We start from the raw sequence: 13,394 nt of genomic DNA, 5'->3' as shown, positions 1-13,394 counted from the left end.
AAGTTGCATGATATACCTATTTACTTATGCAATAAATCCTGGCACTAAAATCATTACTAAAAATTTTATTATTGTCAGTATTGAATATTAGATATCCCTTCTATAAAGATACTGAATATTCACTTCAAAGCACATTAACACCTGATTTGTCTCCCAGTCAAATGTTTGATAGTGATCGCTTGACCTCATAAACGAATCCAAATTTTATTTCACTGTCTATGGAATTAGAAAACAATAATCCTTAAAAAGTAACACCTACCCTAATAATAACAATTAATCTGGACAGAAACTTGGGTTCAGCTTTCGGTTGGTCCATAAAACAGTGAGAATTTTTCCTAAAATTCCCCAATTAATACAAGACATATGCTAGAGAATGCATGATACTGCTGCATAAATCTATTCCTTATTAGGACTGACATACTATATTTGCTATACATTTCAGTATGGCTGTATGATTCAAGCGCAAAGTTGAATGGTGTTACAGATAAAAAACTTGGATATTCCACCTGAACCTGAAGACTAAAGAACCACTTACCAAACGACTGAAGCCACCGTACAGAACAACAAAGCCCCCTGGGTAATCAGACACCTAGAAGACAAATATTTTACTTGGTTATTTTCCATAATAAATATTACTATTAATCATTACTAGGGGGTTGGGGGTAGTGGTGTAAGGTTGGGATGTAAACTACAGAAAGACAATTTGCTGAAAGAATTGCTATCCTTATTACTATAATTTTCAACTATTTCGCCATATACTGTATAAAGTACATATGTATATATTATGATTAACAAAATAATGATACACACCAAGGCAATTCCTTCCATGTCCTTGTACTGGTACGAACACAGTTTTGTTTGTGTCCGAGCATCGATTTGATCCAAGGAGCCAGGAGTAACCTACGTTCAGGCACACCATTGCAAAATCCAGTCAGCAATAAACATGGTTATAGACAATAAACAAAACAATAACTTATCAAAAATCAACAAGACAAAATCAATAAACAATAAACATAGAAACCACAATCAACAGACAATAAACAAAGAACATCAATATATTATCAATATATTATTGATTGGTAATATATATTGATACTATATCAATATATTATTATATATGAAAACAAAAAGACCATCAACATATGTAGCAATGAACAATGAGAATTTTTAATGCCAGATGAATAGAGAAACCCTTTATAAGTCAATGAATGTACGCAAAATAAAGGACTTGAAAACCTTATAACTTTTTGGATTGAACTACCCTTTTATAAATCCTGGAAAGCCACTGGATATATCCTCTGGCTGAGTAGGGAATGGCTATAAATAGCACTTACTGTAACCTCAAACAGGAGTACCCACCTCTAGAACAACAGGCACTCGCTGATCACTCCAATGGTACTTGTAAGCATTGTATCTCTATTACAAACATATTGCAATAGGTAAGGAAAGGATAGAAAAGCTGTACTGGGGCGTACTGATGGGCATACCAATGGGTGTACTGATGGGTGCACTCATGGGTGTACTGATGGGTGTATGGAAGGGTTACGGATGGGTGTACTGATGGGTGTACTGATGGGTGTACGGATGGGTGTACTGATAGGTGTACGGATGGGTGTACTGATGGGGGTACTGATGGGTGTACTGATGGGTGTACTGATGGGTGTACGGATGGGTGTACTGATGGGTGTACTGATGGGGGAACTGATGGGTGTACTGATGGGTGTACTTATGGGTGTACTGATGGGTGTACTGATGGGGTACTGATGGGGGTACTGATGGGTGTACTGATGGGTGTACTGATGGGTGTACTGATGGGTGTACTGATGGGTGTACTGATGGGGGTACTGATGGGGGTACGGATGGGTGTACTGATGGGTGTACTGATGGGTGTACTGATGGGGGTACTGATGGGTGTACTGATTGGTGTACTGATGGGTGTACTGATGGGTGTATGGAAAGGTGTATGGAAGGGTTACGTATGGGTGTACTGATAGGTGTGCTGATGGGTGTACTGATGGGTGTATGGAAGGGTGTACGGATGGGTGTACTGATGGGTGTACTGATGGGTGTACTGATGGGTGTACTGATGAGTGTACTGATGGGTGTACTGATGGGTGTACGGATGGGTGTACTGATGGGGGTACTGATGGGTGTACTGATGGGTGTACTGATGGGGGTACTGATGGGGGTACGGATGGGTGTACTGATGGGTGTACGGATGGGTGTACGGATGGGTGTACTGATGGGTGTACTGATGGGTGTACTGATGGGTGTACTGATGGGTGTACTGATGGGTGTACTGATGGGTGTACGGATGGGTGTACTGATGGGTGTACTGATGGGGTACTGATGGGGGTACTGATGGGTGTACTGATGGGGGTACTGATGGGTGTACGGATGGGTGTACTGATGGGGGTACTGATGGGGGTACTGATGGGTGTACTGATGGGGGTACTGATGGGTGTACTGATGGGTGTACTGATGGGTGTACTGATGTGTGTACTGATGGGTGTACTGATGGGTGTACTGATGGGTGTACTGATGGGTGTACTGATGGGTGTACTGATGGGGGTACTGATGGGTGTACTGATAGGGGTACTGATGGGTGTACTGATGGGCGTACTGATGGGTGTACTGATGGGGATACTGATGGGTGTACTGATAGGGGTACTGATGGGTGTACTGATGGGTGTACTGATGGGGGTACTGATGGGGGTACGGATGGGTGTACTGATGGGTGTACTGATGGGTGTACTGATGGGTGTACTGATGGGTGTACTGATGGGTGTACTGATGGGTGTACGGATGGGTGTACTGATGGGTGTACTGATGGGTGTACTGATGGGTGTACTGATGGGTGTACGGATGGGTGTACGGATGGGTGTACTGATGGGTGTACTGATGGGGTACTGATGGGGGTACTGATGGGGGTACTGATGGGTGTACGGATGGGTGTACTGATGGGGGTACTGATGGGGGTACTGATGGGGGTACTGATGGGTGTACGGATGGGGGTACTGATGGGGGTACTGATGGGTGTACTGATGGGTGTACTGATGGGTGTACTGATGGGTGTACTGATGGGGGTACTGATGTGTGTACTGATGTGTGTACTGATGGGTGTACTGATGGGTGTACTGATGGGTGTACTGATGGGGGTACTGATGGGGGTACTGATGGGGGTACTGATGGGGGTACTGATGGGTGTACGGATGGGTGTACGGATGGGTGTACGGATGGGTGTACTGATGGGTGTACGGATGGGTGTACTGATGGGGGTACTGATGGGGGTACTGATGGGGGTACTGATGGGTGTACTGATGGGTGTACTGATGGGTGTACTGATGGGTGTACTGATGGGTGTACTGATGGGGGTACTGATGGGTGTACTGATGGGGGTACTGATGGGGGTACTGATGGGTGTACTGATAGGGGTACTGATGGGTGTACTGATGGGGGTACTGATGGGGGTACGGATGGGTGTACTGATGGGTGTACTGATGGGTGTACGGATGGGTGTACGGATGGGTGTACTCATGGGTGTACTCATGGGTGTACTGATAGGGGTACTGATGGGTGTACTGATGGGGGTACTGATGGGTGTACTGATGGGTGTACTGATGGGGGTACTGATGGGGGTACTGATGGGTGTACTAATAGGGGTACTGATGGGTGTACTGATGGGTGTACTGATGGGGTACTGATGGGGGTACGGATGGGTGTACTGATAGGGGTACTGATGGGTGTACTGATGGGTGTACTGATGGGTGTACTGATGGGTGTACTGATGGGTGCACTGATGGGTGTACTGATGGGGGTACTGATGGGTGTACGGATGGGGGTACTGATGGGTGTACTAATAGGGGTACTGATCGGTGTACTGATGGGTGCACTGATGGGTGCACTGATGGGTGTACTGATGGGTGTACTGATGGGTGTACTGACGGGTGTACTGATGGGTGTACGGATGGGTGTACTGATGGGTGTACTGATGGGTGTACTAATGGGGGTACTGATGGGTGTACTGATGGGGGTACGGATGGGTGTACGGATGGGTGTACTGATGAGTGTACTGATGGGTGTACTGATGGGTGTACTGATGGGTGTACTGATGGGTGTACTGATGGGTGTACTGATGGGTGTACGGATGGGTGTACGGATGGGTGTACTGATGGGTGTACTGATGGGTGTACTGATGGATGTAGGAATGTGTGTACTGATGGGCGTACTGATGGGTGTACTGATGGGGGTACTGATGGGTGTACTGATGGTTTACTGATGTGGGTAGCAATAAGCTTTCCTATTTGTAGTAAAGTCATAGCAACAGCAAAATGAATCTGATGTTTTAACTTACAACTTCTGTCCCTGCTTTATAATCCGCAAATTGCCTTCTGTATTTCTGAAAATATATAAAATATAGGTAAATTCTTAAGGTGAGTATCAATGCTTCTAACTAACGACCATGTAAAGCACTGTAATCTGCTTTATTTGGTAAATTCAGTAGTACAATTAAGCAATTAAGGTGGTGCGCCGAGGTTGTTTTGGCTGAACAGCTTTTACTAAGTTCCCTATATTAGACTCATTTTCTGCGCGATTTTCATGAATTTTTCAGATTTTATTAATACATCTATGCTTTGTCAGATCCCGCAAGATTCACACTTGTTTGAAATCAAATTATATTTTTTCATGCAAGGTAAATGGAAGCAATTTTTTTATATTAAAATAAAAATATCGAAATCTGCGTGATGAATTTTTTTTTAAATTCACAGTAACGCCTAACAATACTCCAGCTTGAAGCACACGAATTTTTGGCTTAAAACTGACCTGTCAAACTTCGCGATTGGCTCCTACAAAGATCCATCCCCGAATTTACGCCCCCTGCTAAGTCCACCCCTAAGGCAACTTGTGTGAGAGGGGCAAGAGGACCAGTGTTGCACAAGAATAAATTCCAGATGGTCAATTCGAGAGTATTTTTATTAAGATAATTTGAAAACTAAAGATTTTTTTTTTTTCAACATTTGAGCCCAAGCCGTGCCTCTTAAGTATTACCCGATGCTATGGCCTTACCGAAAGTACTTGCTTAATGCAGTTGCATGTCGAGCCTGCGTTTATGAGAAACTAGAATCAAAAGTTGAGGATATGAACGCGCTTCAAACGAGGCCTACGCCAGCGTCACACATGGTAATCGACAAGCTGCCTTGTTTGTTTCACATGTGAAAAATTGCGAGGACAATTTTGGCGTGAAATAAAGATTCATCAATCACGAAGTTTGACAGGTCAGTTTTAAGCCAAAAATTCGTGTGCTTTAAGCTGGAGTATTGTTAGGTGTTACTGTAGATTTAGAAAAAAATTCATCGCGCAGATTTCGAGATTTTTATTTTAATATAAAAAATTGCTTCCTTTTAACTTGCATGACAAAAAGTAATTTGATTTCCAAGAAGAGTGAATCTAGCGGAATCTGATAAAGCATAGATGTATTAATAAAATCTGAAAAATTTACAAAAATTGCGCCAAAAATGAGTCTTCTGTAGGGAACATAGTATATAAGCTGTTTAGCCAAAACAACCTCGGCGCGCCACCTTAAGATTTTGTGATAAGCACTACAGTGGAACCTGGATTTTACGATATGCAAAGGGATAAAGAAAATTCATCATAAAATCAATGTATCGTTACAAAGAGGTCCTCGATTTTACGATATAAAGGGAAATCATTTGAAAATATCATTGTAGCGAGGACAGGTTAATTATCAACTATAACATAATAATAATATTGTAACTGTACTCTGTGTAAGATTGTACAGTTTCTTTTTGTAAGACTGTAATTCGTATTTAATAAGATCCGTCAAATCAAAAAATCGATTAACTGTACTGTACGTGTATGGTGTCTCATGTTTTTCTCCCTTGTTGATAGAGATATCAGTAATATTGTTGTATGGAGATCAAAATTATTTTTGGGAGAACAGATTTATATCGTAAAATCAAGAATGCAGTTGTATCCAATATTGTAAGATCGAGGTGATTTCTTATCCATTTCACCATATTCATTTGGTTCATTTGGGTGTGGGTCAGTCTGGATGCTTGAGTTGGGTGTGGGTCAGTCTGGATGCTTGGGTTGAGTGTGGGTAAGTCTGTGTGGTTGTGTGTTTTAAATGTTTCTCTTACCAGGGTCTCTGTAATCAACTCTGCTCTGTGTTCAGTAGAGAAGGTCATACTGTGAGTCTTCTTCCCTGCCACCCCTGGAATTGCACCACTTTTTAAAAAAACTGGTTTGCTAACATCTCATGGAGGAACATACTATCCAATTGGCACATACACCTACTATTCGATTCTAGCAAACAAATTGTGATTCTTGTATGCTTAATATATAGATTTAGGCATTGCCTAAAAGCGGAGCTCTAAACGACCAAATCTATGCTTATTTTCACTTAATAATTTTAAAAATATTAAATATTATTATTATTATTTGTGTTTTTGACGACATCAACAATTTCACAGATCACACAACCAACTTGTTATACCCCCTTCCCCGCACATCTACATAACACATAACAAGTTTAGTTTTCATACGATGTTTCAGTATCAGGGTAGTTTTAATTTATTGATGTCATCGATGACATGACGTGACATTGCACCCTACTTGTACATACATTACATCTACCGAGTTTTGTTGACACACGATGTTTCTTTAATGAAATATTTTTTTTATTTGATGGCTTCAGTTTTTTTTCTTCTAGTGACGTCATTGATGACGTCACAATCACGTGACTATATTGGTTCACCCCTTTGACACAAACATGACACCTAACAAGTTTGGTTGTGAAACAATGTTTCTTTCAAGAGATATGAATGATTTTGCTTTTAACCACATTTTTGCTTTAAGTTAGGTCATCGATGGCGTCACACAACACGTGACCATATTTTGCATCCACCTTGACAAGTTTGGTTGTCATACGATGCTTTTAAGGGACGGACAGACAGACATCGCGTCACGAAAACTCGAGTTGATGGGTTACCAATATTTGTTACCATATTTGTTTTTATATACTATTTTTTTCTAAGGTATGGGGCTCCCGTCACGCGGCGCTTTGCGCCGCATGGGAGCTCTGCTATAAACAATTGAGTGTTTGCCATATATGACTGCCCTTGGCAAAAGTAAATAGCTTGATTCAATACAAAGAGTACCAAATGAATGTTGGATGTGTCGGCAGGACTCTTCCAAACCCCTTATAGATGGAAAAAGTTGCCTAAATTCAAGTTACTTACATTACCCTCTACTGCAAAACTTTCAATGTCTTTAAGTCACATGGTTGTTTTTCTAATGGTTGTTACAAGGATGCACATAACATACCATAATTACTAAGAACTGTATGTATTTTTTTATCTTACCTTTTTTCATGGTTATAATTAGCTCGTTGGTAGCCTTTGCACTTGGTGAAACACTTACAAAATCGGTATAGGCCCACTGAAACAGATAATCAAATCCATACTCACTTACAGTATAAATGTCTTTGAAATCTAGAATTGAAAAGCTTAACTTTTTGTTACTGCACAGTAGCAAGACAATGTTGAACCTGGTAACCATATGCCAGAAAATCAACCACAAAAACACAAAGGAGTAAATAAATTAATTTACCACAAAAAGTACCGAAAAAGTACTAAATAGAAACTTAGTAAAAATATCTTTAGGCTTGTGAAATAGCATAAAATAATACTCTTTTTAAAGGCTAGTGTGTCTGGGGGCTAAGCATCAAAACATGCTGGAAAGCATTTACTGTATCTTTCTCTTTCTACTTTCAAGAAATGGGTCAAGAGAAATCCACATATGCATATAAAATTTGAATAAATAAAGTCAAATTCAGTTAAAATCAATTATACTGAAATGTAAAATTTCAAATCTTATAGACCATTGTTTTTTCTCTTGTTAAAATTACACCCAAAGAAGTGATGTTTTAGTAAAAAAAAAACTTGACTAGGGGGACTGTGTCATTGACTAGGGGGACCGCGTCATTGACTAGGGGGACTGTGTCATTGACTAGGGGGACTGTGTCATTGACTAGGGGGACTGTGTCATTGACTAGGGGGACCGCGTCATTGACTAGGGGGACTGTGTCATTGACTAGGGGGACTGTGTCATTGACTAGGGGGATAGTGTCATTGACTAGGGGGACTGTATCATTGACTAGGGGGACTGTGTCATTGACTAGGCGGACTGTGTCATTGACTAGGCGGACTGTGTCATTGACTAGGGGGACTGTGTCATTGACTAGGGGGACTGCGTCATTGACTAGGCGGACTGCGTCATTGACTAGGGGGGACTGTGTCATTGACTAGGGGGACTGCGTCATTGACTAGGGGGATAGTGTCATTGACTAGGGGGACTGTGTCATTGACTAGGGGGACTGCGTCATTGACTAGGGGGATAGTGTCATTGACTAGGGGGACTGTGTCATTGACTAGGGGGACTGTGTCATTGACTAGGGGGACTGTGTCATTGACTAGGGGGACTGTGTCATTGACTAGGGGGATAGTGTCATTGACTAGGGGGACTGTGTCATTGACTAGGGGGACTGTGTCATTGACTAGAGGGACTGTGTCATTGACTAGGCGGACTGTGTCATTGACTAGGGGGACTGTGTCATTGACTAGGGGGACTGCGTCATTGGCTAGGCGGACCGCGTCATTGACTAGGGGGACTGTGTCATTGACTAGGGGGACTGCGTCATTGACTAGAGGGATAGTGTCATTGACTAGGGGGACTGTGTCATTGACTAGAGGGATAGTGTCATTGACTAGGGGGACTGTGTCATTGACTAGGGGGACTGCGTCATTGACTAGGGGGATAGTGTCATTGACTAGGGGGACTGTGTCATTGACTAGGGGGACTGCGTCATTGACTAGGGGGATAGTGTCATTGACTAGGGGGATCGTGTCATTGACTAGGGGGACTGTGTCATTGACTAGGGGGATAGCATCATTGACTGGGGGGACTGCGTCATTGACTAGGGGGACTGTGTCACTGACTAGGGGGATAGTGTCATTGACTAAGGGGACTGCGTCATTGACTAGGGGGATAGTGTCATTGACTAGGGGGACTGTGTCATTGACTAGGGGGACTGTGTCATTGACTAGGGGGACCGTGTCATTGACTAGGGGGACTGCGTCATTGACTAGGGAGACTGTGTCATTGACTAGGGGGATAGTGTCATTGACTAAGGGGACTGCGTCATTGACTAGGGGGATTGTGTCATTGACTAGGGGGACTGTGTCATTGACTAGGGGGACTGCGTCTTTGACTAGGGGGACTGTGTCATTGACTAGGAGGACTGTGTCATTGACTAGGGGGACTGTGTCATTGACTAGGGGGACTGTGTCATTGACTAAGGGGGACTGTGTCATTGACTAGGGGGACTGTGCCATTGACTAGGGGGACTGTGTCATTGACTAGGGGGACTGTGTCATTGACTAGGGGGACTGTGTCATTGACTAGGGGGACTGGGTCTTTGCCTAGGGGGACTGTGTCATTGACTAGGAGGACTGTTTCATTGACTAGGGGGACTGTGTCATTGACTAGGGGGACTGTGTCATTGACTAAGGGGGACTGTGTCATTGACTAGGGGGACTGTGTCATTGACTAGGGGGACTGTGTCATTGACTAGGGGGACTGTGTCATTGACTAGGGGGACTGTGTCATTGACTAGGGGGACTGGGTCATTGACTAGGGGGATAGTATCACTGACTGGGGGGACTGCGTCATTGACTAGGGGGACTGTGTCATTGACTAGGGGGACTGTGTCATTGACTAGGGGGACTGCGTCTTTGACTAGGGGGACTGTGTCATTGACTAGGGGGACTGTGTCATTGACTAGGGGGACTGTGCCATTGAGAGGGAGTAGAGTTTAGTGTATGTTAGATGACAGATGGTGTTAGATGATGGATGGATATCTTACTACCTTATATGAGGTAGAATGCATTCAAATTTAGCTTGACATTCAAGCTGGTTATCACCAGCAAAGGAAATGGAGAAGGAAGCAAAGATGTAACAGCTTACATATGTCATCTTTTGCTTCTAACCTTCACTTCTTGTACTTCTATGGACCTTGACCATTCACAATAATAAACAAGTTTGCTTTATATTATAAGTTATACTTTCACAGTGAGTAATACAATAAGAGTAGTACAAAAGTTTGGTTCTATTCATTTGGTCTAATGATATACTGTATAAACTTATAACTGAAATTTGACAGAATGTGGTGTGACAGGAATACTGTATTGTGTACTAACTGGTACAGAACTTTACTCGCATTGGGTTAGGAAAGTTGAGTAACATCTCTACCCATTTCATATGTTAAGGTCTAAAACTCCTGGGATAGAATAAGGGAGAGCTAGTTACTTTCTCTTTATCCTGATTGTGCTATCTATGAAAATAAACACAACAAATTTACGTCGCGATTGCCATAATAAGTTTGCATGCAGAGAGGTACTGACTTACTTGGTTCGTGACTTCATAGGTCGAGGGATTATACGTCGTTATAGCTTTGGTACCAACAGAGAAAACACGTTTGTATCTATGAGTCAGATGAAAAATAAAGAATCCATAATTTGGTATGACTTTGCAACAGTGGAAGTCCGTGACGGGCCCCACCACTGGGCGATAGATCGCTACTCACTTGCCGCGCCAAGAGTGCTTGGTAGTGAAAAAGCAGGCCACATCCTCATTGCCCCATACATTTGCCATGTTGCCGTCTGCCTCCGTGCTCTGGAGGTGTTCCCTAGAGACGAGGGCTGCGCTATCTTCTCCCGGTGTCGGCTTGTTCCGCCGTGGCGGCCATCTTGTCTTGTGACTGTCGTTTACGCATGCGCATACCCGTAAGGGGACTGGGCTCCAAGAAAGGACTCAAGGGGAGGATCAGAGTTTGTTAGGCTATAGATCACGGGAATAAGGATACTTTGTCAGCGATTTCTTAATAAAATCAACAAAAATGCATCCCCAATTTGTGTTGAAAATTGCATTTAGCGAATAAAATATCTCTAACCTTTGTGCGAAATGTCCCCTGCCTCCCGATTCAGCGAAATCCTTTCTCGTTATATTCTATTTCTCTTGTCTATAAACCCACGCGATCGGTACTGAGTAACCTAGCCTCTTGAGTGTTCGTGACTAGCCCGAACGCTCTCCGAACCTAAACTTCGTATTTAGGTTCTATATAAAATAGTTTAGGTTCTATATAAAATTGTTCCAAAACCTGCCTAGTTACGGCCAATGTTGTGATGTTGGTATGAGACATGATTGATTGACAGCTCACTTTCTCTTTGAACTTATATCTCGCCGCCGCCGGCACGCGCCCGAGCATGCGATTCTAGTGCCGGGATCGAGGCTAGTTTTTAAAACGTTCGGCGGGAAATAGCAGTGTTTCTCGCTCTAATTAGCGACAGATAATAGGATACCGTTTAGTCGTTGAAGGAGATCCAGGAACTACCCTGAAGCCAGAAACTATAATTGGAACACATACCAAACTAAGGATATTCATTGCTAATACCTTAAAACTATGTAATGAACCTAAAATTGTTATAAAATAGTTGCATAAACAGAAAATAAACCCGTAAACAAACAAAAAGCTTATAATTTTAGCCAGGGACCTTTCGTAAAAAGCTTTCATATTACTAAGCAATGTAAAAATGTCAAGGTTTTTGAAGTTCATTACACTACTACACTATCAGTACTTATTCCTGCCAAATTTCATGCAATAATATTAAAAACACATGAACTAGTGAGAGTTACACTAAGCCATACTCAACGGAATTAATGTGTTTTGAGAAAAATGCTTTATAAATAAAGAAATCCTTATAATAAAAACAACTGCAGCTAAATCAATGATCCTTAAATGATCCTGCACAATATTTTGGTCCTTCTTGCTGCTGTTTCTTGTCTTCCTTCTTCTTCCTTTGACCTCTGAGCACCTTTCTTCTTTTCTTTTGTATGTCTCTCTTCTTGAACTCTGCACCATTAAGTGCAACCTGAATTAGTATGCTTGCCAGCATCTATTTTCAATCGCCTGAAGAGATCTACAACAGTCTCTGATCCTTGATTGAAGTGTGCCACTGCATCATAAAGTCCAAATTCTAGGACAAGTCGAGCCACGAACACTTCTTGTGGTGAATTCCGGACGAAAATTTTAATTCAAAATAGTGTGAATTGAGTATATTAATCAAAACGTAATTCCTGTCATATTCCTTTTAAGTGTAATTCTTTTTGTTTGTAAATATTTTTTATGTTTGGTCGATATTGCCTGATAAATTTAAGCATTTAAAATAAACAAAACTGTGATTTCTTTTTCCTTTTTAAAGGGGGGGGGGGGGGGGGGTGTCCCAAGTGCTATGCTCTGTTCATTCTTTTGTGGGATTCAAGCTACTTATGAGTAGCAATAATTTGATTCGCTATTCAGCATCCTTTGTCCAATTAAGATATTAAAAAATAGATACATTCTTTATTCAGAACCTACATTTCTGCGTCTTCGCCATATCTGCTATTGGGTAAAATTGATGTTTACCATTCCCATTTACCCAAAGAGACTCCCATGAAAACAGAAGGGGATGATCGACCTCAACCCTAAGGGATAACACTATGGGGTAAGTAATTCCTACCCCTATAAGATAGCACATTAGGTGCGGTCAAGCAATTTCTTTCTCTAAACATTTTGAACACTCCCTAAGGAAAATCAGTTAGCATAATTTCATACCCTTAAGATAGGACAAACAACTCCATCTGACTATTTTAGGAGGAGCCCTCCCCCTCCTATGGATGTTGTCAAATGGGATTTCTCTTTTCTTATCTATGATAACTTTGTCTGGGGTTTTAACTGGGAGGTTAACATTTAAGAATGATATAACTGTCTGTTAGACTAAAGTAGGAAAATGATAGTGAATTAAAATATTTGTATTCACAAAGATTTGTAGTTGCATCTTCCAGCAATTTGGTACCTGTTCTGTGTTTTAAAAATGGCTGAAAATTTTACATAGGTATTTTTGGGTGCAAAATGTTGGGCTCTCTTGTCGCAAACATGAAAATGTTCCTTGATCTTCAAAGCTGTACAAAAAAACTGAGTAACGCTGTAGATGGCAAGGCACATATATGTTAGATTATTTGATTATAGAAATGTAAAATAAGAAATATCTGTTCAGTATCAGTTGTCTATCAAATGAAGCTACACAGAGCACTGTTAATAAATAAAACTAAAATATCAGCAATATATTTTTTTGTTAAGCTGCAAAAGAAGTGGTGATTGGGAGGAGGTCCAGCATTTCATTACGGTGGGAGAAATAGCTGAGATAAAATAAAATCCAGCTTGGACCGTGCATTTTAAACAAGTTAAATGTATGAAAAAGTGTGTGTGTGGGGGG

The 13,394-nt window shown here is 41.7% G+C and overlaps 1 protein-coding gene across 1 annotated transcript in view; it reads right to left on the bottom strand.

Annotated features, from left to right (window-relative positions):
• LOC116618928 (dnaJ homolog subfamily C member 13-like) overlaps window positions 1-10,902 on the bottom strand; it is a 56,177-nt gene extending 45,275 nt beyond the window's left edge. Inside the window, exons 1-8 of the mRNA XM_048723344.1 lie at window positions 10,667-10,902; window positions 10,489-10,564; window positions 7,386-7,461; window positions 6,162-6,235; window positions 4,355-4,399; window positions 1,360-1,416; window positions 811-900; window positions 536-589 (exon numbers count right to left, since the gene is read on the bottom strand). Coding sequence (XP_048579301.1) covers window positions 536-589; window positions 811-900; window positions 1,360-1,416; window positions 4,355-4,399; window positions 6,162-6,235; window positions 7,386-7,461; window positions 10,489-10,564; window positions 10,667-10,734 — 540 coding nt within the window. The 5' untranslated portion in view covers window positions 10,735-10,902. The remainder of the gene's footprint in view (window positions 1-535; window positions 590-810; window positions 901-1,359; window positions 1,417-4,354; window positions 4,400-6,161; window positions 6,236-7,385; window positions 7,462-10,488; window positions 10,565-10,666) is intronic.
• Window positions 10,903-13,394: the final 2,492 nt, after the last annotated feature.

Source organism: Nematostella vectensis, chromosome 2, assembly GCF_932526225.1.
Source record: "Nematostella vectensis chromosome 2, jaNemVect1.1, whole genome shotgun sequence".
NCBI classification, from domain to species: Eukaryota; Metazoa; Cnidaria; class Anthozoa; order Actiniaria; family Edwardsiidae; genus Nematostella; species Nematostella vectensis.
Note: the sequence above shows the minus strand (reverse complement) of the source record. Positions and strands in the feature narration are given on the sequence as shown.